This window comes from Scyliorhinus torazame, chromosome 3 (genome assembly GCF_047496885.1).
Source record: "Scyliorhinus torazame isolate Kashiwa2021f chromosome 3, sScyTor2.1, whole genome shotgun sequence".
NCBI lineage: Eukaryota > Metazoa > Chordata > Chondrichthyes > Carcharhiniformes > Scyliorhinidae > Scyliorhinus > Scyliorhinus torazame.
This window is the reverse complement of record NC_092709.1, coordinates 281,523,692-281,549,885: the sequence shown is the minus strand read 5'-3', so window position 1 is coordinate 281,549,885 and position 26,194 is coordinate 281,523,692. Positions and strand designations below refer to the sequence as shown.

The following is a 26,194-nucleotide window of genomic DNA, read 5'->3' as shown; positions in this document are numbered from 1 at the left end:
GATGGAGTGGCGGGAACCACTCCTGCGTCAGGCCGTTTTTCCGCACCTTTAGGGGCTAGGCCCGCGCCAGAGTGGTTGGCGTGCCGCCGGCCGGCGGGAAAGGCCTTTGGCGCCACGCCAGCCGGGGCCGAAGGGACTTTGCCGGCCGGCGGAAGTCCGCGCATGCGCGGGATAGTCAGCGACTGCTGACGTCATCCCCGCGCATGCGTGGAGGGTAACTTCCGCATCGGCCATTGTGGAGGCTATGGCCAAGGTTGAAGGAAAGGGGTGCCCTCACGGCACAGGCCCGCCCTCAGATCGGTGGGCCCCGATTGTGGGCCAGGCCACCATGGGGGCACCCCCCCCACCCCCCCCCAGCGCCAGATCGCCCCGCGCCCCCCCCAGGATCCTGGAGCCCGCCCGCGCCGCCGGTAAGGTAGGTGGTTTGATTCATGCCGGCGGGACTGGCATGACAGCAGCGGGACTTCGGCCCATTGCGGGCCGGAGAATCACCGCGGGGGGGGGCCCGACGACCGGCGCGATTCCGCGGCCGGTGGGGGCAGGATTAACGCCGCCCCCCGACGATTCTCCGACCCGGCGGGGGGGTCGGAGAATCCCGCCCCATGTCTTTTGTGATAGACTCTGGCACCTTCCCCACAATTGATGTCAGGTCTACAAGTCTCCCTTTTTTTCTCCCTCCCTTTTTAAATAATGTGGATACATTTGTCACCCTCCAATTTGTAGGAACTGTTCCAGAGTCTATAGAATTTCGGGAGAAGACCACCAATGCACCCAATATTTCCAGGGCCACTTCCTTTAATACTCTGGGATGTAGATTATCACGCCCTGCTGATTTGTTAGCCATTAACCCATTAATTTCCCCTGCACCATTTTCTTCTCATACTGATTTCCTTCAAATCCACCCTCTCAATAGACCCTTTGTTCCCTCACATTCTGGGAGGTCATTTGTGCTCTCACAAGAATTACCATTCCATCAATGTGAAAACCCTGTGTGACTATGGAAAGCACATTCTGCACACAGATGGCAATGGCATTGGATTGGCCCTCGGTCAGGTGCTCTTTCGAAGGGTTGGTGCAGACTCAATGGGCAAAATGGCCCTCTGCACTGTAGGGATTCTGTGGTGTGTTAGGTGCTCCCACAACCAATTAAAGATTATCAGCCATTAGAGGGGGTGTCATCCAAATTTGGACAAAATGCTAAAATAGGAGGCATAGTAAATAATTGTATTTGTTGATCTCTCCCAGTATGGCACTGAGCCACAAAGAACAAATAGTGTCAGATTCCATCCCAGGCTTTGATTCCCAGACAGAGAAAGTGGCAGTGTCACTCAACTTGGCCTCAACTTGCCAGAGTCGAGGGTTAGAAAACTCATCCATATTTCCTACCTTCTGCTCATTTTCTAGAAGAGGGACAATGGGAAGAGTGATGGAAGCAAAAGAAAGCTTCACATTTCAGACTCAGTTCCGGTATCAAAATCTTTATTCTCCCAAAGCTAATTTTAAGTTGGACTAGGCTGTGTCTGGTTCACAAGAATTCACTTCAAAATGCAGCCACATTCATGACCCTGCACAAGCAGTTGTGCGATCAAGGAGGTTTGCATAAACCCTCTTGTCCTAATGTGGCTCTCCCCAGTCTCTTCCTGGCAAAGGAGCACTTTAGTCATGCAAGTCGTTGTTGAAACAAAGTCTGATCTCAAGGTTGAAAAGTGCTTTGTTGTTGAGAAATGGGGATGAATGCAAGCGCATAACCACAACACTCAATCTGCTGCTAAAATACAAAGTATAAATATTTATGTAAAATACCATTTTACAAAGTCACGACAAATTGATAGCATGTTCACCATTTTCAGAGTAGAATATTTTTAGCCGGATGAGCAACTATGTTTTAACCAATCTTTCCCAACCTTAAGTATGACACAGTGCCTCTTTAGGGTATGTTACTTCAGCTTAAACATTTACTAAAGAGCGTAATTTTAAATTTACGAATTAAGTGATGTTACGGGATTAAAACTGTATCAATCATTTTAATTTTAAAGTAACAATCTCCATTACTTCTTTAATACAGGAAAAGGTTCGTTGGCACCTCAGGAAAATATATTTTCTGGACAAAAATGGAGGTTGTAGGAGTATTTTTTAAATTCTTTGATGGTATGTGAGTGTCACTGCTAGGGCCCCATCGCCAATCACCCTTGAACTGAGCGGCTTATTGGGCCATTTCAGAGTGCAGCTGAGATTCAACAACATTGTTGTGGATCTGAGGTCATGTGTTAGAGCAGCTAAGGGCAGTAATGTCCTTATCAAGGGACATTAGTGAACCAGGTGGGTTTTTACACCAATCGATGATAGTTTCATTGCTGAGACAAGTGTCAAGATTTCCGTAGAGTCAAGGAAACGAGTTGGAGATTCCAAAATAGCATACATGACCCAGTTCCAGAAGTTCTGTCCCCATTTCAAACAGATCCAATCTTTGCCATTGAGAAAGTGGTCAAAGCCTGATTCACATATGGGGGAAATCCAAACTCAGTTGTCATTTAAACTCAGTGCTGAATTCAAACAGGCCCTATTTTGGCTGTTGCAAGGAAGTTAACCCACAGTGTTGGAATAGAGGTAAACACTAGTGAAGGGCAAATAAGGTCGGTATAACTGTCATGATGTGAAGTTATTTAAAAGTTCAGCTCTTTAAAAATGAAACAAAAAGGCATCAGGTGTCAGAGTTTAAAACAAAGCTTGGTTTCAGTAGCTTCAATTGGCGTTTATTGACATTCCCCAAAGAGCTCTTTATGAATCATTGGCTGATTTTCGTAAGCTACAATTATTTCAGCAGGGGAACTCTGAGCTTACAATCTGATTGACAGCATAAGGAGGCAATTAGAGGATTAGTTGTTTTTGATGTGGGGTATGAATAAAATTTTGGTTATTTTTCGAAGAGATTAACTACTTGAGAATGAAAAGGTTTGAATGGATTTCAATAATGGGAGTTATTTTAAGATAGTGGAAGCTATATAGGATTTTAGAACTTTGTTTTATTTCATCTCAACATGATTCCTGGGGTCTACCCATGGTGGATAATGGGTAAGTTAGCATGGGAAGTATAAGGGGCCATGGTGGGTGGGTGTGAACTGAGCAGAGGGGGGGGGGTCTCTGTGGAAAATGGTGTGTCTCATAAGCTTGTTTACAGTTGTAGCAATAAGATGTTTTGGAGGTGGGCAGCACAATGGCGCTGTGGTTAGCACTGCTGCCTCATGGCGCCGAGATCCCAGGTTCGATCCCGGCTCTGGGTCACTGTCCGTGTGGAGTTTACATATTCTCCCCGTGTTTGTGTTGGTAGGGCAGCATGGTGGCGCAGTGGGTTAGCCCTGCAGCCTCACGGCGCTGAGGTCCCAGGTTCGATCCCGGCTCTGGGTCACTGTCTGTGTGGAGTTTGCACGTTCTCCCCGTGTTTGCGTGGGTTTTGCCCCCACAACCCAAAGATGTGCAGGGTAGGTGGATTAGCCACACTAAATTGCCCCTTAATTGGAAAAAAAAATAATTGGATACTCGAAATTAAAAAATAAGATGGTTTGGCGGAATTGTGATGAACTGCTATCCATGGCGCGCAATCATTCAAAATAATCATATCTATTAATCTATTTGTAAAATATTTTCTTGGCACATGGGTGCCACTGGCACAGATGCTTGAGGTACATTTTGATGGGGCTAGTCACAGGCCGGACAAAGTCACAGTCTTTTAACCAGCCCACTTCAGCATTCAGCCACTCCCAAGGTCACCCTCTGGGGCAAAGGGGCCAGACTCCACTTCACCGCCCACTCCAGAGGAATTATAAGGCAATTTGGCCTATCAAGGCAGGTCTGACAAGTCAGAAAATTTCTGAACTCGAGCTACCAGCCTTTATTGCAAATATCCAGGCCTTTCTTGCAATTCCAGATTTTATTAATTGAATTTGTATTTCACCAACTGCCTGAGTGGGATTTGAACCCATGTCCCCAGAACATTAGCCTGGTTCTCTGGATCACCACTCTAATTAATTATCACTACATAACCATATCATCTTATCTGGGATCTTCAACAAGGTTCCTTTACCCCAAGAGGGAATTATAACAAAAGCAAAATACTGCAAATGTTGGAAATCTGTGTTAAACCAGGGTCTGGATTAGCACACTGGGCTAAATCGCTGGCTTTTAAAGCAGACCAAGGCATGCCAGCAGCACGGTTCAATTCCCGTACCAGCCTCCCCAAACAGGCGCCGGAATGTGGCAACTGGGGGCTTTTCACAGTAACTTCATTTGAAGCCTACTTGTGACAATAAGTGATTTTCATTTCATTTCATTTCAAATCTGAAATAAAAACAGAAAATCCTGGAAGTAACCAGCAAATCACACATTGACTCTGCTTCTCTCTCCACAAATGCTGCTTGACCTGCTGATTATTTCTAGAATTTTCTTTTCTGTTTCAGTGAATATTATGAATGTGGTAATGGAGATCAGTGCACACTGTAGTAAATGCCATCTATAATTTAACAAGTACACGGTCATGCTAACATTTTGATCTTCACACCTAAATTCTTGGGTAAGAATTCAAATAATTTGTAATTTAGTCTCAAACAGGTTTGGACTACTTGGTAAAATATTTAAATCCACATGCAATACATACCAACAGGATGGACCGGAACCCAAGAATAGAGCTCATTTTTGTAAAGAACTGTGTCAAACTCGGTGCACTGCATCTGACGGAATGTAGGTATCTCCTGCAGACATGGCTTGACATTACAAATGCGATATCGTTTCCGTTTTCCAGTACAGTACATCCCTTCAAACCTAGGACTAAACAAAAGAAAACTGACAATAATAGAAGGCTGACATGTCCAATAGCAGTTCAATGGACAATGAAATGAGAAGTTAAATTCCGCAATTCTATACGTTGACTGCGAACATTACCTTGCTGTCACCACAGAAAGTTCATTGGGCTAAAACGTATTCTTTGGAGTAACTAGCAAGAAATTTGAGGACACACTTGTCAGTTTCCGAAATTACATCAACTCTCAGGTGAAGCATTCATTCCAACTCTTTGCTCATTACAGATTAAGTTTGCATTGCAAACCATGTTACCCAGCAAGGGAATTGAGACAAATTAGCACTCATGTACCACTGTTAACATTCTCGTGATGTTCCAAATGTTTCACAGCCAAAGGAATATTCTGTCTGAAGTGGAGACTCGGTGTAATGTAAATAATTAATGGCTATCAGTTTGTACATGAAACAGGAATGATATGAAAACGCAAATGATCTGTTTTGCTGGTCATGTGTTGAGGGATAAATAGGACACTCATTCCTAATCTTCAATGAATGTTGGGCAATTTATCAACTGAACAACAAAGAGGTTCTCAGTCTCTTTTTATTTGTTCATGGGATGTGGCGTTGCTGGCAATTTATCCACCACTAACTGCCCTTCAGAAGGAGGCGGTGAACTGCTGAAGTCCATGTGCGGGTCATGCTAGGCCATGAGGTTACAAATTGTGATTGAATACAATGCTTCTGCCACTCCAAGGCGACTCCATCCTGACTATATCATCACTATCCTGCCACCTATGATGGGTCGGTCCTGCTGGTGGGGGCTGATGGTGGAGTCTGGGACATTGGTTACAAGGTAGGATTCGGTGAGTATGACAATGTCAGACTGTTGTCTGAATAGTCCGTGGGACAGTTTTCCCAGTTTTGTCACAAGTCCCCACATGTTATCAACAAGGGTGTTCCAAGATGGCTGGACTGCTGGAATTTGTCTTGTTTGGCATCGAGAATGATGCAGATCATGGACCTAGTTTAATCTTAGGAGACTTTCTTGTAATGATGGAATTGAGTATCTGACAAATCTACTTTAACCGCACTGCGATGAGTCTGGAGCCACATACAGGCCAGAGCAGGTAAAGATGGTAGACTTCCTTCACTGAAGGACAGTGGTGAACTAGATGGGCTTTTACAACATTCTATTATCTTCATGGTCACCATTCCTGAGACTAGCTTTGTATTCCAGATTTATTTAATTAACTGAATTGAAATACACCAGCTGCTGTGGTGGAATTTGAACTCCAATCTCTCAATAATTAGCCTTGGCCTCTTGGTGGCTCGTCCAGTAATGTAACAGTTATTTATACCAGTGTGCCTGATAATTGAATACCTCAACGCGAATTGCGAGCCTAGATTTCAGAGCTTAAATCTTCAGTTGGAACTTAAACCTACAACCAGTTCTGCTTCAAATCTGCTTGAACCCACAATGGTCTCTGCAATTGTCATAGAATCAGAGAATTTACAGTGCAGAAGGAGGCCATTCGGCCCATCAAGTCTGCACAAGCCCTTGGTAAGAGCATGTCACATAAGCCCATACCTCCACCCCATCCCCGTAACCCAGCAACCCCACTTAACCTTTTCTTTTGGACCACTAAGGACAATTTAGGTGGCCAATCCACCTAACCTGCACATCTTTGGAATATGGGAGGAAACTGGGGCATCCGGAGGAAACCCAAGGAGACACAGGGAGAATATGCAGACTTCGCACAGACAGTGACCCAAGAAGGACATCAAACCTGGAGCTGTGAAGCAACTGTGCTAACCACTGTGCTACTGTGCCCCCACTCCCCCAATTGTGCAATCACTGGACTAAGTAGATCCTCTAATAATTCATCTTAATTTAGAATGCTGTCAAAATGATTGGCAGTCAGCTCTGGAGAGGTAAGATAAAACTTGCATTTATGAGTGTACTTTCAAGTTAAATACTTCCAAAGCTCGATCTCACAGTTTGATCAAAGAGCAACACTTGAGAAGTGGGAGATAGAGAATGCAATGACTTGCATTTATATAGCACCTTTCATAACCTCAAGGCATTCCAAGAGGTCTTACAGCCAATGAAGTACATTTGATGTAACTCCAGTGTTGTAATGATGGAAGGAAAGAAAGAATTAATTTGTAATTCAGACCTGCACTGCTTCAAAAATAGCTTCCTGCTGGGTTCACCAGATCAAAGGGTTTACACTTACAACTCCGGTCCAAATTAATGGTATCCAACATGGGCAATTTAGAGAGTTCATTCTTGAAAATGTTACACCGGTTAATGAAATGCTGTTTGCAAAATTGAAATGAAGTCATAATCTCCCTCAGAGCGACATTCATCAAAAGGCAGCTGGGACTAGCCAACATGAGATTTAAAATATTAAAAACATCTATCTGCACAATGTCATCACTGATGTTTAACACTCTATGTATCTATGAATATTTATTGAAAATTAGCAAATGTCCTGCACTATTGATCACAAGCATGGAGAGAGCAATTTAACATATATTAAAATTCTGCAATGTAATCATTATAAATATATAGAAATATAACTGTGCTTGCTGATCCCCTATAGTGTTGCTCAGAATGAGTTGGAAAGTACGCTGTTTAAGGCTTTTGCAACAAAGTACTAACTGCATCAGTGGGTTACATTGATTTACTAAGCCAAATTGTGCTTTAATTCCAGATAAATGTAGCTGCGTTCATTATGTCTTCAAGTTAGGATTCCATTAAATTTACATTGAATCACAGTGTAACTTTTCATCTTCATCAGCAGCTAGGGCAGGGGACAAGGAGAGCACAGGTGCTAGATTGTTGCAGGGTGAGGTTGACATAGATACATAGAAGATAGAAGCAGGAGGAGACTTTTTAGCCCTTCGAGCCTGCTCCGCCATTCATCACGACCATGGCTGCTCATCCAACTCAATAGCCTAATCCTGCTTTCTCCCCATAGCCTTTGATCCCATTCTCTCCAAGTGCTATATCCAGCCGCCTCTTGAATATATTCAAAATTTTAGCATCAACTACTTCCTGTGGTAATGAATTCCACAGGCTCTCCACTCTTTGTGTGAAGAAGTGTCTCCTTATCTCTGTCCGAAATGGTTTACCCTGAATCCTCAGGCTGTGACCCCTGGTTCTGGGCACACCTATCATTGGTAACATCTTCCCTGCATCTACCCTGTCTAGTCCTGTTAGAATTTTATATGTCTCTGTGAGATCCCCCCTCATTCTTGAGAACAATCCCAACCTAGTCAATCTCTCCTCATATGACAGTCCTGCCATCCCTGGAATCAGGCTGGTAAACCTTCGCTGCATTAACTCGAGAGCAAGCACATCCTTCCTCAGAGAAGGAGACCAAAACTGCACACAATACTCCAAGTGTGGCCTCACCAAGGCCCTGTACAATTGCAGCAACACATCCCTGCTTCTATACTCGAAACCTCTTGCAATGAAGGCCAACATACCATTAGCTTTCTTTACCACCTGCTGCACCTGCGTGCTTGCCTTCAGCGAATGGTGCACAAGGACACCCAGGTCCCGCTGCACACTACCCTCTCCTAATTTACAACCATTCAGGTAGTAACCTGCCTTCCTGCTTTTGCTTCCAAAATGAATAACCTCACACTTATCCAAATTATACTGCATCTGCCATTGGTTTGCCCACTCGCCCAACCTGTCCAGATCTTGCTGTAGGATCTCTGCATCCTCATCACAATTCACCCTCCCACCTAATTTGGTATCATCTGCAAACTTTGAGATGTTACACTTTGTTCCCTCATCCAAATCACTAATATATATTGTGAATAGCTGGGGTCCCAGCACGGATCCCTGTGGTACCCCACTAGTTACTGCCTGCCAATGTGAAAAGGACCCATCGATCCCGAATCTTTGTTTCCTCTCTGCCAACCAGTTTTCTATCCACCTCAATACATTTCCCCCATTCCCATGCGCTTTCATTTTTCACAATAATTTCTTATGCGGGACTTTGTCAAACACCTTCTGAAAGTCCAAATATACCACATCGACTGGCTCCCCTTGTCGACTGTACTGGTTACCTCTTCAAAGAATTCCAACAGACTTGTCAAGCATGATTTTCCCTTCATAAATCCATGCTGACTGACTGATCCTGAGACTGCTTTCTAAATGTTCCGCTATAAAGTCCTTGATAATGGATTCAAGCATTTTCCCCACCACCGATGTTAGGCTTCCTGGTCTATAATTCCCTGCTTTCTCTCTACCTCTTTTTTAATATCGGAGTGATGTGAGCTACCCTCCAATCTGCAGGGATAGTTCCAGAATCTACAGAATCCCGGAAGTTGACCACCAAGTCAGAAATAAAAGAATGTCTAGGGTAAGAGTAAGGCCAGTCAAGGACAGTAGCGGGAAGTTGTGCGTGGAATCCGAGGAGATAGGAGAGGTGCTAAATGAATATTTTTGGTTAGTATTCACACAGGAAAAAGATAATGTTGTCGAGGAGAACACTCAGATTCAGGCTACTAGACTAGAAGGGCTTAAGGTTCATAAGGAGGAGGTGTTAGCAATTCTGGAAAGTGTGAAAATAGATAAGTTCCCTGGGCCGGATGGGGTTTTTCCTAGGATTCTCTGGGAAGCTAGGGAGGAGATTGCTGAGCCTTTGGCTTTGATCTTTAAGTCATCTTTGTCTACAGGAATAGTGCCAGAAGACTGGAGGATAGCAAATGTTGTCCCCTTGTTCAAGAAGGGGAGTAGAGATAACCCCGGTAACTATAGACCAGTGAGCCTTACTTCTGGTGTGGGAAAAATCTTGGAGAGGTTTATAAGAGATAGGATGTATAATCATCTGGAAAGGAATAATTTGATTAGAGATAGTCAACACGATTTTGTGAAGGGTAGGTCGTGCCTCACAAACCTTATTGAGTTCTTTGAGAAGGTGACCAAACAGTTGGATGAGGATAAAGCAGTTGATGTGGTGTATATGGATTTCAGTAAAGTGTTTGATAAGGTTCCCCACGGTAGGCTACTGCAGAAAATACGGAGGCATGGGATTCAGGGTGATTTAGCAGTTTGGATCAGAAATTGGCTAGCTGGAAGAAGACAAAGGGTGGTGGTTGATGGGAAATGTTCAGACTGGAGTACAGTTACTAGTGGTGTACCACAAGGATCTGTTTTGGGGCCACTGCTGTTTTTCATTTTTATAAATGACCTGGAGGAGGGCGTAGAAGGATGGGTGAGTAAATTTGCAGATGACACTAAAGACGGTGGAGTTGTGAACAGTGCGGAAGGATGTTACAAGTTACAGAGGGACATAGATAAGCTGCAGCACTGGGCTGAGAGGTGGCAAATGGAGGTTAATGCAGAAAAGTGTGAGGTGATTCATTTTGGAAGGAATAGCAGGAAGACAGAGTACTGGGCTGATGGTAAGATTTTTGGCAGTGTGGATGAGCAGAGAGATCTCGGTGTCCATGTACAAAGATCCCTGAAAGTTGCCACCCAGGTTGAGAGGGTTGTTAAGAGGGCGTATGGTGTGTTAGCTTTTATTGGCAGAGGGATTGAGTTTCGGAGCCATGAGGTCATGTTGCAGCTGTACAAAACTCTGGTGCGGCCGCATTTGGAGTATTGTGTGCAATTCTGGTCGCCGCATTATAGGAAGCTTTTGTGCCAGACAGGAATGAACAGTTGCTATAATTCCTCCATGCGTTCCTTTAATGTTTGCCATTGTCTATCCACTGTCATCCCTTTAAGTAACTCTCCCCAATCTATCAAGGCCAATTCACGCCTCATATCCTCATAGTTCCCTTTATTAAGATTCAGCACCCTAGTCTCCGAATGAACTACTTCACTCTCCATCTTGATAAAAGATTCTATCATGTTATGGTCGCTCATCCCCAACAGGTCTCGTACAGCCAGATTGGCAATAATTCCCTTCTCATTACACAGTACCCAGTCTAAGATGGCCTGCTCTCTAGTTGGTTCCTCCACATATTGGTCAAGAAACCCATCCCGTATACACTCCAGGAATTCCTCCTCTACGGCATTGTGGCTAATTTGATTTGCCCAATCTATGTGAAGATTAAAATCACCCATGATCACCGATATTCCCTTATTACATGCATCACTAATTTCTTGTTTAATGCCATTCCCAACCTCACCAGTGCAGTTTGGGGGTCTATATATGACACCCATTAATGTTTTTTGCCCCTTGGTATTTCTCAACTCTACCCATATAGATTCCACATTGTCAGAGCTAATATCCTTTCTCACTAGTGTGTTAATTTCCTCTTGAACCAGCAATGCCATGCCACCACCTTTTCTTTTATGCCTGTCCTTCCTAAATACTGAGAACCCTGGGACATTCAGTTCCCATCCCTGTTCACCCTGCAGCCATGTCTCCGTAATCCCAATTATATCATACCCATTTATATCTATCTGATTAGTTCATCCACGTTATTGTAAATGCTCCGTGCATTAAGGCACAGAGCCTTTAAGTTTGTCTTTTTCACAATGTTTGTCTTGCTCCCAATATTTTTCTCTACTGCCCTGTTTGAATTTTGTCCTTGGTTTTTCCACCTATCACTTTTCTTATTCACTTTTTTACCTTTTGCTTTTGTCCTTGCTCCCTCTTTCTCTCACTCCTTGCGTAGGTTCCCACCCCCCTGGCATTTTAGTTTAAACCCTCCCCAACCGCTCTAGCAAATAGCCCCCCTAAGACATCAGTTCCAGTCCTGCACAGGTGAAACCCGTCCATTTTGTACAGGTCCCACCTCCCCCAGAACTGGTCCCAATGCCCCAGGAATCTGAAACCCTCCCCCTGACACCATCTCTTCAACCACGTATTCATCCTATATATCCTGTCATTTCTACTCTGACTAGCACGTGGCACTGGTAGTAATCCTTAGAGCACTACCTTTGAGGTCCGATTTCTTAACTTCCTTCCTAGCTCCCAGTATTCTGCTTTTAGGACCTCATCCCTTTTTCTTTTACCTATGTTGTTTGTACCGATGTGTACCACGACCACTGGCTGTTCACCCTCCCCCTCCAGAATGTCCTGTACCCACTATGAGACATCCTTGACCCTAGCACCAGGGAGGCAACATACCATCCTGGAGTCTCGTTTGCGGCCACAGAAACGGCTGTCTATTCCCCTGACAATTGTATCCCCTATAACTATTGCACATCACGACTTCCAGTGGCGGCTATGAGGGACTAGGTCGCACATTTGATGGCTCCCGTTTTGGTCGGACTTTTGGACCTTTTCCCCTGACTTTTCTGCGCTTTTGAGCGCAGAACTGGAAAGCAATAGTACTCAGGCACTGGACCCTGAATTGTATGATGTGGAGGGGTCGGGGGAGGGGTGACTGGGAACAATCGGTGGGAGACGGACTGGAGCCGAGGCTGGGAGCCCCAGGCCAGCTGAGTGCAGCTAGTCAACGGGAGCCGAGGTGGGGGGTGTCCATATAGTTAGATTAGGGCAGGGATTAGGTGATAGGAGGGTGTTGCTAGAGTGGGGGGGGGAGTTGTTCTGCTGACGGGGATGGAAACTGGGCATGGTAACAGTGAGGAGGTCATGGGTGGAGCCGGCCAGGGGGCGGGCCAGAGGAAGGCGACATATGGCTGGGGGGCTGGCCAAGGAAAGGGGATGACTGATCGGCAAAGGGGGGGGGGTGAAGTGCCACCCAACCAGGCTGATCACCTGGAACGTTAGAGAGTTAAACGGGCCAGTTAAGAGGGCGCGTGTGCTTGCTCATCTGCGGGTTCTGAAAGACATAGTCTTGTTGCAGGAGACGCACCTGAAAGTGGCAGACCAGGTTAGGTTAAGGAAGGGCTGGGTCAGTCAGGTCTTTCATTCGGGGCTTGATTCTAAGACGAGGGGGGTTACGATCCTGATTAATAAAAGGGTACAATTTGAGGCGGAGGGCACAGTCGTGGATGAGGGTGGCAGGTTTGTTATGGTGAGGGGTAAGCTCGAAGGGGTGAGAGTAGTCCTGGTCAGTGCGTATGCCACTAATTGGGACGACGTGGATTTTATTAGGAGGATGCTAGGGAAGATCCCCGACTTGGACTCGCGTAGGTTGATCATGGGCGGGGACTTTAATACGGTCCTGGACCCGAGCCTGGACCAGTCATGCTCAAGAACGGGCAGGTTGCCAGCGATGGCAAAGGAACTGAGAGGGTTCATGGAGCAAATGAAGGCCAGTAGAATGCTTGCGCAGCAACTGAGGAAGAGGGAAGCGGCTAGGGAAATAGGGAGGGTATGGATGGGGAAGGTAATCTAGTGGGTGGTCATGCAGGGCTGAACAAGGTCTTTAGGGACTTTTATAGGAAGCTGTACACTTCGGAACCACCCGGGGTACCGGGGGGATGAGGCGATTCTTGGACGGACTGACCTTCCCAAGAGTGGGGAGGGTGTTGGTGGATGGAGTGAGGGCCCTGGTCAGGATCGAAGAGGTGTTGGGGGGCCTGAAGGTCATGCAGTCGGGTAAAGCCCTGGGGCCGGACGGGTATCCGGTGGAGTTTTACAAAACATTTGCCGGGATAGTGGGGCCGGTGCTGGTCAGGGTCTTTAACGAGGCAGGAGACAGAGGGAGTTTACCACCGACGATGTCGCAGGCCACCATCTCGCTCATTCTGAAATGGGATAACGACCCGGCGACTTGTGGGTCATACAGGCCGATCTCTTTGATCAACGTAAACGGCACGTTACTGGCCAAGGTTTTGGCGACCAGGATTGAGGACTGTGTCCCGGATGTAATTGTGGAGACCAAACCGGGTTTGTAAAGGGGAGGCAGCTGGTGGCCAACATAAGAAGGCTGCTCAATGTGATTATGATGCCCCCGGAGAGTAGGGAGGTAGAGATAGCCGAAGCCATGGATGCTGAAAAAGCTTTTGACCGGGTTGAGTGGGATTATCTGTGGGAGGTACTAGGATGGTTCGGGTTCGGGGGGGGGGGGTTCATCGACTTGGTTAGGCTATTATATCAGGCCCCGAAAGCGAGTGTAAGAACGAACAGGACGACATCGGACTACTTTAGACTGCACCGTGGGACAAGACAAGGCTGCCCCCTCTCTCCACTGCTGTTTGCGCTGGCCATAGAGCCGCTGGCAATTGCACTGAGAGCTTCTCGGGGCTGGAAAGGGCTGGTCCGGGGAGGGGTGGGGGGGGGGGGGGGGCGGGGTGGAGTGGAATAAGAGTCTCGTTATACGTGGATGATCTGCTGTTATATGTATCGGACCCAATGGTGGGGATTGACGGTATTATGGCTACCCTGAGGGAATTTGGCCGGTTCTCCGGATACAAACTGAACATGGCGAAGAGCGAGTTGTTTGTAATTCAGGCGAGGGGGCAGGAGAGTAGGCTGAAGGGGCTGCCATTCAGGCTAGTGGGGGAGAGTTTCCGATATTTGGGGATTCAGGTGGCACGGGACTGCGGCAAGTTGGATCAGCTTAACCTGTCCCGACTGGTGGAACGAGTGAGGGAGGAGGTCCGGAGGTGGGATGCGCTCCCGCTGTCATTGGCGGGGAGGGTGCAGACTGTTAAGATGACGATTCTCCCGCGGTTCTGGATTGTTTTTCAGTGTCTCCCCATCTTTATGCCACGGTCCTTCTTTCAGAGGCTGAATGAAATTATTCTGGGATTTGTATGGGAAGTCCCCGCGGGTGAAGAGGGTGATGCTTGAAAGGAACAGAGGAGAAAGGGGGGCTGGAGTTGCCGAACTTCAGCAACTATTACTGGGCGGCCAACATAGCGATGATAAGGAAATGGATGGTGGGGACGTGAGGTTCGACAGTTTCACCACTTCCGGGTAGCTGGAGAAGTAGTCGACCAAGAGCACATAATCGTGCCCATTTGAGTGAAAGAAGTCTTTTCCCACCTTGGACCACGGAGAAGTCATGATCTCGTGCTGTTGCAGTGTTTCCTTGGGCTGAGCTGGTTGAAACTTCTGGCATGTTGTGCAGTTGAGGACCGTGTTGGCAATGTCCTGGCTGGTGCCAGGCCAGTAGACTGCCTGCTGAGCTCTGTGTCGACATTTGCCGACCCCAAGGTGACCCTCATGGATCTGTCTGAGCACCATGGCTTGCATGCTTTGGGGAATGACGATTCTATCTAGTTTAAGAAGGATCCCCTCAACAACCGTTAACTCGTCCTTAACGTTGAAGAACTGGGGGCACTGCCCCTTTTGCCAGACATGGGCAAGGTGTTGCATCACGCGCTGCAGTAGAGGATCTTTGGAAGTTTCTTCGCGTATCTGGACAACTCGTTCATCAGTGGCTGGGTGATTGCTGGCACACAAATGCAACTATGCCTCGATGTGGTGAATGAAGTCGCCCAGTTCACACGGCATGGTGATTGATCGGGATAGAGCATCCGCAACGATCAGCTCCTTGCCCGGTGTATAGACGAGTTCGAAGTCATATCGGTGGAGACGAAGAATAATTTGCTGCAGCCGAGGTGTCATGTCATTTAAATCCTTCTGGATTATGTGGACTAAAGGCCTGTGGTCCGTTTCCATCATGAACTTTGGCAGACCATATACACAGTCATGAAACTTGACTATTCCTGTCAGGAGACCCAGACACTCCTTTTCGATCTGGGCATACCGTTGTTCGGTTTGAGTCCTGGTCCTGGAGGCATATGCCACTGGAGCCCAGGATGAGGAATCATCTCGCTGGAGGAGCACCGCCCCAATGCCATCCTGGCTTGTGTCTGTGGATATCTTGGCATCCTTGGTTGGGTCAAAGAACGCCAGTACTGGGGCTGTGGTGAGCTTTGCCTTCAGTTCAAGCCACTCCGTTGATGTGCGGGAAGCCACTGGAACACTGTCGACTTTTTAACGAGATGCCGGAGGGCCGTGGTGTGGGATGCCATTTTGGTAATGAATTTTCCGAGAAAATTTACCATCCTGAGGAAGCGGAGGACCGCCTTTTTGTCCTCTGGTGTCTTCATGGCATTGATTGCCAGCAGCTTGTCGGCGTCAGGTTGCACACCCTGCTGTGAAATGTGATCACCTAAAAACTTGATAGCGGACCGCCCAAACGAGCATTTGGCCCTGTTGAGCTGGAGGCCATTTTCATGAATCCTCTGGAAAACCTGTTTGAGGCGAGCAATGTGATCCTCGGGCACCGTGGACCAGATGATCACGTCGTCCACATAGACTCGCACCCCCTCGATGCCCTCCATCATTTGCTCCATTATGCGATGAAATACTTCGGAAGCTGATATGATACCAAAAGGCATGCAGTTGTAGCAATATCTGCCGAACCGAGTGTTAAAAGTGCACAGCTTCCGACTGGACTCGTCCAGCTGAATTTGCCAGAAGTCACGGGAGGCATCCAGCTTGGTAAAGAATTTGGCGTGAGCCATCTCACAGGTTAATTCTTCACGCTTCGGGATCGGGTAATGCTCTCGCATGATGTTGCGATTTAGGTCTTTGGGATCAATGCAAATGCGGAGTTCGCCAGAGGGTTTCTTGACGCAGACCATGGATCTGACCCAGTCTGTTGGTTCCGTGACCTTTGAGATGATGCCCTGGTCTTGGAGCTCTCGTAGCTGCATTTTCAGACGATCCTTGAGAGGAGCCGGCACCCGGCGTGGAGCATGGATGACTGGGGTGGCATTTGGCTTGAGCAATATCTTGTAGTGATATGGGAGCGTGCCCATCCCATCAAACACACTGTGGTATTGTGTGAGAATGTCGTCTATCTCAGCCTGGAGATTCGCATAGGCGATGCCGTCGCCGGTGTCGAGGACATGGCATGAACTCGCTGTACCAGATTGAGGAGTTTGCATGCACGAGCAACGAGCAGGGATGCCTTGTCAGGCCAGACGATCTTGAATCTCAACGTCGCCTTGACTTCCTTGTGAGAGACACCTAGCTGACACGACCCACTGGCAGCTATGGCATTACCATTGTAGTCAAGGAGCTGGCAAGCTGGTGTCGGATGCTGTCGAGGTCCGACTGTGATATGGGGTTCACAGACGCGCCAGTGTCCAATTTAAATCAGATGCGAGACTGGTTGACCGTGATGACGGCACGCCACTCGTCGTCAGGATCCACACTGAGGATCAAAAGGCAGTTGACAGGCACGGCAGAGAGACACTCGCGTGTGGTGATGATGCCCAGCCGATATGGAGACACGAGGCAGTCAGCATCGGGGTACGTTGGGCTGTCTGGGTCAGAATCCTGCATGCCTTGATGTACGTAGTAGACACGTCTGCGCTGCAGCTGGGATCCCTGGCTGTTGTTCGGTGGAGCGGACCTGCAGAAGGCTGCGTAGTGGCCAGGCTTTCCACACTGTAGACATCGCCTGCCTTTGGCTGGACATTGCTGCTTTAAATGGGCGGAGCAACAATTCGGACACTTCATGAAGCTGACGTCAGCATGTTCTGTGCGCCATCGCGCATGCGCAGTGCGGTCGGCCGACGTTCACGCATGCGCCTCAGGGTCTTCGACCTTATTCCATCAGTGTTCCTCTGCGCCGCACTAATGCCATCTCACTTCCAATGCAGGTCAATCAGCAGGTCATCCCGGACCATCCTCGTGGCCTCTGCACACGACGGACCCAAGCAGTTCTGAGGCAGACATCTCGGAGACAAGCACTGAAGAGTCATCACACCTGTTAACCACACCCTCCACCAGCGCAGATACTTGCAGTGGGTGGGCTTAAGTAGTCGACAGGCTTCTTGGTCACTCGCTGGTGAACACCTTACAGCTGATCCACAGCAGGCAAAGACAGGGACATTGCAGGAATCCAGACTCGGAGGGATGCCGGAGCTCAGGACTCTGCTGAGTCCCAGGCTGATGAGGTGCCCCTGGGTCTAATCGTCCCAGAGCTGCCGGAGCTTCAGACTCATGAGCATCAGGAAGGGGTGGCACAATCTCTCCTCAGATTGCAAGGCTGACAGGACGCGTCCCATTGCCTTCTGTCTGAGGCAATGGTGACATCAGTCAGACGCAACAAAAACATTGCGAGGGTGGCATCTACAGTGGAGGCTTTGGCACAGGATGTGCACTCTATGGTGAGGGTGTCTGCTCCATGGCTCAGCTCATCATCTCCATGACTGAGGTCATGAGCACCATGGTGCAGGATTCAACTGCATGGTGCAGGCACTGGTGGGAATCCAGTGGGTGTCTGCACCAGAGGGCGGCGGGGCTTATGGATCTCACACCAGCTGCCCCTCCATCCCATGAAGGAACCCAGGGACCCCGGGCACCTGAAGGGAAGAGGATCGGCAGTTGCGCAGCCCAGAGCCTTCCATGCCATAGACCCTGGGGGTGTCCAATCTATCTGACACACCCCTCCCTGTGAGCCAATCCCACACACTGAGGAGGGCAGCTCTGAAATCTCCATGCAGCCCAAAAGCAGTCTGGGGCCCTCAAGGATCCGGCTCCCAGGGGACGCCCGCCAAGATCATCTCAGACAACAGGGCGTGGAAGTGAGCAGGCTACCTCAATCTCAGCTACGGTTTCTCGGGGTACACCTAGAAATAGTGGACGGGCGAGGAAGACTACGATACGATAAGCACCAGTGGACACAGGGGAACCTCGGGACTATTAGAAAAAAGACATCATTGTAATAACTAGTTAGTATTAAAAATGATTTTGTTCGCCCATAAGAGCCTCCAAGTTGTGATGCCATGGAACCATGCACTAGAAAACGCAGTGCAAACTCGGCGATTCCTCCCTGTGCAGTGTGAGAATGGCAGTGCTATATCATCACCACCTCTCACACTGAGGACGCAGTCGTGCCACGTTGATCCTGGTGCAGGCCCCCCAGCCCCACCACCCCAAATCCCTGATTCATGGAAGGATTTCCCCCCTCCCCCAACCCAATGCTCAGGCCTCTCAGGTGTGCCAGGATTCTCTCGCTATGAGGATGCCATCGGCTGAAAATATGTGAGAATCTGTCCACCTCATCAAGAGGTGGCGAAACACACGGGGACCCCTGACCTTGGAGGAGGCAGCCGCAGTCGAGGTGTGTATTTCTACCTCTATGGGCCCTTGGACCACCCCATTCACTGGAGGTGGTGTTCTGCTCTCTGTCAGGCAAGAGCCAGGCATTTCCCGGAGGGCAAGATGAGTATCACTCTGTCCTCACTGCAAGCCATTATCATTCTGCAGCAACCTGCCCATGAATGGAGTGACCATGTCGATGGCCTCCACAGGCCCTACAGTAGTGAAAGTAAGTGAGACTCCATGTTGGGTGAGCTCTTCACACTCTAGTCCTCTTCTTCGCCAAACCGTGAGTCAATGAAGGTGTCCCTAGTCCTGCACCCCATGCAGGCCCAGGCCATCACCAGAGTTCCTTCCTTCTCCTCCTCTCTGGGTTGCCACTGCCGCCCTCCTCAACATTCATCTCCTCCTGGTCCAGCTGCTGTCCCCTCTGTAGTGCCAGGTTGTGTAGAGTGAGGGGACTACTGTGACCTTCTGGGGCTGTATTGGACTGCTCCACCAAACAGTCCAGGCACTGGAACCAAACCTTGAGCAGTCCAATCACCTGTTCGACCAGGGCACACGTTCATGCATGAGTCTGATTGTAGCGAGTCTCAGCAGGTGTTTGTGGCCTCCACATTGGTGTCATCAACCACCTCTTGAGTGGGTAGACTTTGTCCCCAAGGAGCCATCCCTCCAGCCGCTGCTATCTCTCAAAAATTGCTGGGACCTGCGAGCGCCCCAAGATGTAACTATCAAGGACGCTCCCCTGGAAACATGCATACACCTGCATGATGTGCATCATGTGGTCACAGTCGATCTGGACGTTGAGGGAGTGATATCCCTTGCGGTTCAAAAATTGAGTCCCATGCAGCCATGGAGAATGCAGTGGCATGCAGTCGGGTCGAGAAGATGACACCCTACATCTGCGGCATGCCTTCTATGAAGGCAGGGCCCATGGCCCTGGCATCCTGCGTCAGCTGGTCCCAGTCGAAGTTGATGTACATGTGGGCCCTTTCAAATAGCGAACCTGTAACCTCCCTTATGCACTTGTGCACCTGCTGATTGGTAAATGTCGCACAAATCCCCTGTGCACCTTGAAATGGTATAGAACAGAGCTGCGGTAACTTTCAAGGCCACAGGAAATGAGTGACCTTCCATGGCATGTGGTGCCAACTCTTGCATCACGTGGTACAAATAGTCAATTGTTCCCCGGGAAAGATACAGTCTTCTTCGGCAATAGATGTCTGACATTTGGACGTAGGATGTTCTACTTCAAAACACACATGGCCGATTGTGCCTCCTCTGAGGCTCCGCCATCTGATGCCACACTTCCAGAAGATCAACGGGCCCTGCGTCCCCCTCCTCTGCAGGGAGTTGGTCCTGGCCGCCTGCAGCGTCACATCGGTGACATTGCTGCTGTTCGATCGTTATTAAAAGAATTGCCAGCTCAGAATTAAAGACTGAAAGGAAGAGAACATCAAAGTGAACAATGAGGAGTCCTGACTATGCCCTAACCCACAGCCCTCTCAGAAGGTGGGATATCCACCCATGCGCATTCCCCTATGTTTATTTAAAATTCATTTATGGGATGTGGGCATTGCTGGTTAATTTATTGTCCATTCCTGGTTGCCCTTCATAAGGTGGTGGTGAGCTACCTTCTTGAACTGCTGCAGACCCTGAGGTGTAGGCACACCCACAGTGTTGTTGGGGAGGGAGTTCCAGGATTTTGCCCCAGCGACAGTAAAGGAACGGCAATATATTTCCAAGGCAGGCTGGCGGGTGACTTGGAGAGGAACCTCAAGGTGATGGCATTCTGCTGCTTTTGTGAAATGAATAAATGAAACGAAAATCGCTTACTGTCACAAGTAGGCTTCAAATGCAGTTACTGTGAAAAGCCTCTAGTCGCCACATTCCAGCACCTGTTTGGGGAGGCTGGTACAGGAATTGAACCGTGCTGCTGGCCTGCCTTGGTCTGCTTTCAAAGCCAGCGATTTAGCCCCGTGCTAAACCAGCCCCTGCTTGTGAGCACCTTTCCACTGAACCTCACTCCCTACCCTGTCATACAACAACCACTTGCCCAAAGTTGACCCTCTTAACTCCACCTAAATGAAGCACTTCGACCCTTAAGAGCCTCAGCAGTCTGGGAAGCGCGATTCCCGCTATATTTCCTGCTTGTATCGCCATTCACACTGATGGCTAGTGCAGGGTCAACATTCCGCCCTATGTCTCTGCCTTGGAACAAGGTTTCAATCAGGGCTTGAAGGCCATCCTTTCCAGTGTGGAAGTCGCGGCCAAATCCATCCACACTTTTGGACCGAACCGTACTGCAGCTTCTGAAAGCTGACATCACAGGTTCCAATTAGCAGAAGCAAAAGTTATCTGATTATAGCAGAGCTGCTCAGACAGAAATCATGCTGGACCAGCTTGCTGCCATGGAAGCTCATACTGCTCCCATGCAAGTTCTCAGATTACTAAACCTCAGCATGCTGCCACACAATACACTCTGTCTCCGCTAATACCAGCCTTCAAAGGGGCTTGCAAAGTCGCACAACAGTCCAGCAATCTGTCCTCCAACTGACTCGGATTACTAAGGCACTAACCTCCGGGAACGTCAATGGGTCCACTGCAGCACAAACCTGCTGCACTCTCTCAGGAAGGCAACATTCATCTTTCCACCAGCACAACTTCGCCAGTGCCCTTATTTACAGGTGGTGGGCATGAACAGGGGATTCACTTGAGCTCTGACAAAAACCAGTTGAAACTTTGTTGGTTGGGTAGGAGATGCATGTTTTTGATGTGTATGTATATAAATAAAAGGACACAAAAGTGTGGCAAGATTGGCTCCAGTTCTATCCTTCACCACCAGACTTTCTGGAATTTATCATTAGATGTTAAATCCTAGTGACCATCACAAAACAATGGCAGAAAGCTATTGCATATTGCATAACCCAAGCCACTCCACCTTCTCTTCATAACTTAAACGTTTCATCCCAGGCAACATCCTGGTGAATCGCTTCTGTACCCTCCCCCAAGTGTGATCACACCCGTCCTATAATGTGACCAGAACTGCACACAGTACTCCAGCTGTGCTCTCAATAAAGTTCTATACAACTCCAACATGACCTCCCTGCTTTTGTAATCTATGCCTTGATTGATAAAGATAAGTGTCACTTATGCCTTTATGAACCCTATGAACCTGCCCTTCTGCCTTCAGAGTTCTATGGAAAAACTTGCCAAGATCCCTTTGTTCCTTGGAACTTCCCAGTGTCAGGGCCTTCATTGAATATTTCCTTGTTAAATTACTCCTTCCAAAGTGCATCACCTCACACTTTCCGGTTTAAATTCCATCTGCTACGTTTCTGCCCATTTGACCATCCCATCCATATCTTCCAGTAACCCAAGACACTCAACCTCACTGTTAACCACCAGGCCAATCTTTGTTTCATCCACAAACTTACTAATCCTACCCGCCACATAGTCGTCCATGCCGTTTATATAAATTACAAGTAAAAGGGGACCCAGCACAGATCCCTGTTGTACACCACTGGATATTGGCTTCCAGTCACTAAAACAGCCATCTGTCATCACCTTCTGTCTCCTGCAGCTAAGCCAATTTTGAATCCACCTTATCAAATTATCCTGTATCCCATGTGCATTTGCCTTCTTTATAAGTCGCCCAAATGGGACCTTGTTGAAGGCTTTGCTGAAATCCATATAAACTACACCAACCACACTATCCTTATCTACACACCTGGTCACATGCTCAAAAATTTCAATCAAATGTGTTAGGCATAACCTCCCTCTAATAAAGCCATGCTGACTATTCCTGTTCAAACCTTGCCTCTCCAAGTGGAGATAGATTCTTTCCTTCAGAATTTTTTCCAATAGTTTCCTGACCACTGGCATGAGACTCACTGGTCTGCAGTTCACTGGCTTATCTCTACAAACTTTCTTAAAGAGTGAACCACATTAGCTGTTCTCCAATCCTCTGACACCTCCGCTGAGGCCCGAGAGGAATTAAAAATTTGGCTCAGCGCCCCTGCAATCGCCTCCCTCACTTCTCATAGCATTCTGGAACACAATTCATCTGGACCTGGAGATTTGTCCACTTTTAAGCCTGCCAACATCTCCAATACCTTGTCACTCCCATTGACAATTTGCTCAAGAACCTCACAGTCTCTCTCCCTGAGTTCCATATCTACCTCCTCATTCTCTTGGGTGAAGACAGATGTGAATTATATGAATACAGATATATTATTTACCAATGTCATCTGGCTCCACCCACAGATTTAACTGTTCATCCCTAATGGGCCCGACTCCTTCCCTGGTTATCCTCTTCCCATTGATATACTTATAGAATATCTTGGGATTTTACGAGCCATATATTTTTCATATCCCCTCTTTGCTCTCCTAATTGCTTTCTTATGCTCCATCCTGCACTTTCTGTACTCCACTAGTCCTCCATTCATTTGCCCCCCTTGTACTTGCTGAAAGCCTCTCTTTTCCTTCTCAACACCTCCTAAATGTCTCTGGTTATCCATGGATCTCTGGCCTGGTTATTCCTTCCTATTACCCCAGAGGGAATATGTTGGATCTGTACCCTCCCCATTTCCTTTTTGAACCCCCCCCCCCCTTCCCTCCACTGGTCTTCTGTAGATTTCCCCCAAAGTAACTCTTTCCAGTCGACCTTGGCCAGATCCTGCCTTATTTTACTAAAATTTGCTTTCCCCAATCCACAACCATTTTTTAGAAATTAAAAAAAAGCTGGGGTCTGGTCTGATATCTTAGCAATTTTCACAGTGTGGATGTGAAGAAGATATTTCCTCTTGTGGGAAAAATCTAGAAATATGGGGCACGTTAAAAATAATGACTCGTCCATTTAAAATGGAAATGAGGTGAAATCTTTTCACTTGCAGGGTCGTGAGTCTTTGGAACTCTCTTGCTGAAAAAGTGGTGGAAGCAGAATCTTTGAATAATTTAACGGTTGAGTTAGATAGATACTTTGCAAGAAAGGGGGTGATAGGTTATATGGGATTGTTATGGGCCAGGGTTTAAAAACTCCAAAGTGTATTATGGAGTTCACCTGACTTACAACTTCTGTTCAATTTGGTTAGGATGTGCACAAGAGCCTTCACTTGAAGTGTGATTCACAGTCTTCCCAAACACTTTAATCAAACAAGCTTTATTCAAAGAACTTAGTTAAGATTTTTACAAACAAACAGCAATGCTTTTTTTTCCATAAATTACAAATATAAAGGCATGCCACAGCTACAGTAATCTATGTATAACAGTCAATGAATTCCCCCTTAACTGTTGCAATTCAAAAACAAATCCCATAAATCAAAAAACCCTTTTCAAGGGTGTGGCCCAGCACTCTGCATTCTCACTTGAATAAGACTGGCTTTTCCTGAGATTCTGACCTCATCTCACCAGCAGGTATAAACCCTTCCGGAAAGCAAACTATATCTTAAAAGCCACCACTAAGGTGATTTTTACTGGAACAGATATATAAAATGAAACTGAAGAGAGAGACAGGCCAAAACACTTCTTTCTCCTGTCTGAGTCCACAGCAGTCAAATATGAGAGCCAAACCAAAACAAAACCTTTCAGCCACAGCTCAGCTCCACCCACAAAATGACATCACTGAAGCCATGTGGTAAGTCAAAAATCTTTCTTAAAGGGACACTCACATGACAGGATGCAGATTTGAGGTTACTATCAGATTAACCACGATCTTATTCAAATGGTGGAGCAGGATCAAGAGGCCAAATGGCCTACTACACATAGAGCAGAATTTAATGCCCTCCCCTTTGACAAATACCTGCCACCTTCCTGCCTCAGCCCCGATTAAATCTAGCACAGCAAGACACATGGATGGCGTTCCTGCTCTGCTACTAATTGATGCCATGGTGAAATTAAAGCCCAATTGAGGGCTTCATCCTGCCCCCACTGGTATTTATCCATTGGCTGGTGGAGGGTTCGCCAAGCGGGAAACCTAAAACATATATTCAGTGCTTGATCAAGGGGTCAGCCATCAGAGATGGTGGTGGGGGGGAATGGGGGAAACACTGCTGAGAACCACCCCTGCCCTTGCTGCTGATCCACCGTCCCCCTATGAATCCATACCTGGCAATCCTGGGCCTCTCAGAGACCCTTTTTAAATGTGTTCACCGGACGTGGGTGCCACTGGATAATCCAGCATTTTATTATTGACCATTCCTGATTGTCCTGGTGGAGGTGGGGTGAGCCACCATGTTGAACAGTGCAGTCTGCATGATGTAGGCACACCCACAGTGCTGTTGGGAAGGGAGTTCCAGGATTTTGAACCAGTAGCAGTGAAGGAACGGTGTTGAAGTTCCAAGTCAGGATGGTGAGAAGCCTGGAGGGGGACTTGCAGGAATTGCTGTTCCCATGTATCTGCTGCCCTTGTCCTTCCCAGTGGTAAAGGACTGGAACGTTCTGTCAAAGGCGCCTTGGTGAGTTGTTGCCTTGCATCTTGTAGCTGTAATACACGGCTTCCACTGGTTGTTGGTGGTGGAGGGAGTGAGTGTTGTGGTGTTGCTAACTTTGCCTTAGTTCAATTGCTCTGTTTTATTACTTTGCTCTCGAGTCGCCAGGTATCTTTATGATACCGCCACGAGATTCAAGTCCGAGTAATGATCAATAATCCAATACACCGATAAGTAAGATTTAAATCAAAGCACATTTATTATACACAGTAATCACTACTCATGCACAAATTCTATGTCTAGAACTAACAGGCCTATACTTAACTTGGAACTGGCCCACCAGGTCAGGGAAACAAATGGCCTTTCGTTCGGGTTCTGAGCCTGCGGGATTCGAAGTTGGTACTGATTGATAGCTAGGATCGCCTATCTCGTAGCGAGCGTTGAATTAAGACTTACGATTTTGATCTTCACTGCTCCGGTCACGGTCAATGTTGGTTCATTGTTGCTGGGTGACCCGGGCAGGAAGAAGAGTGTGAAGAGAGCGGAGAGGTGAAGAAGAAGAGAGCGATTTGAACTTGGGGCTCAATTCTTATAGTCCCCAGGGGCTTCCCGCCTTTCGGGGCGAACCCTGTACCTGGTCCCAAGTGATTGGACTTTGTCCCAATCGCTTGGTTCGATTTTCTCCAATGCTGGAGCGGTTCCCTGATCGATGGGCGGTCTTGAGGTGCGCGTTCACCTCCTTTTGTGTAGGCTCCTGCTGGCGCCGAAGAGTCTGGTTTTGCTTTGTGTGTCTAAATGTTGCTTATTGTTCCCGGGGATTGCTCATTAGTATGCAGATGGCTGTTGTTTTGTTATGCTGATGGTTGCTGGTATCGATATTGTCTGGCCTTTCCAGAGGTAAATACACAGCCAACCGGCAGCTGCTGTTTTTTGTCTTGTTGGCTGACCTTCCCATCAGCCTTTGCCATTCGCCATTTTGCATCGGGAGTTGGCCATTTTAAGTGGCTACAGTGG

General features: G+C 47.6%; 1 protein-coding gene across 1 annotated transcript in view; it reads right to left on the bottom strand.

Moving 5' to 3' along the window:
- LOC140409143 (A disintegrin and metalloproteinase with thrombospondin motifs 12-like) overlaps window positions 1-26,194 on the bottom strand; it is a 951,810-nt gene that overhangs the window by 447,947 nt on the left and 477,669 nt on the right. The window contains exon 12 of the mRNA XM_072497322.1: window positions 4,652-4,821. Coding sequence (XP_072353423.1) covers window positions 4,652-4,821 — 170 coding nt within the window. The remainder of the gene's footprint in view (window positions 1-4,651; window positions 4,822-26,194) is intronic.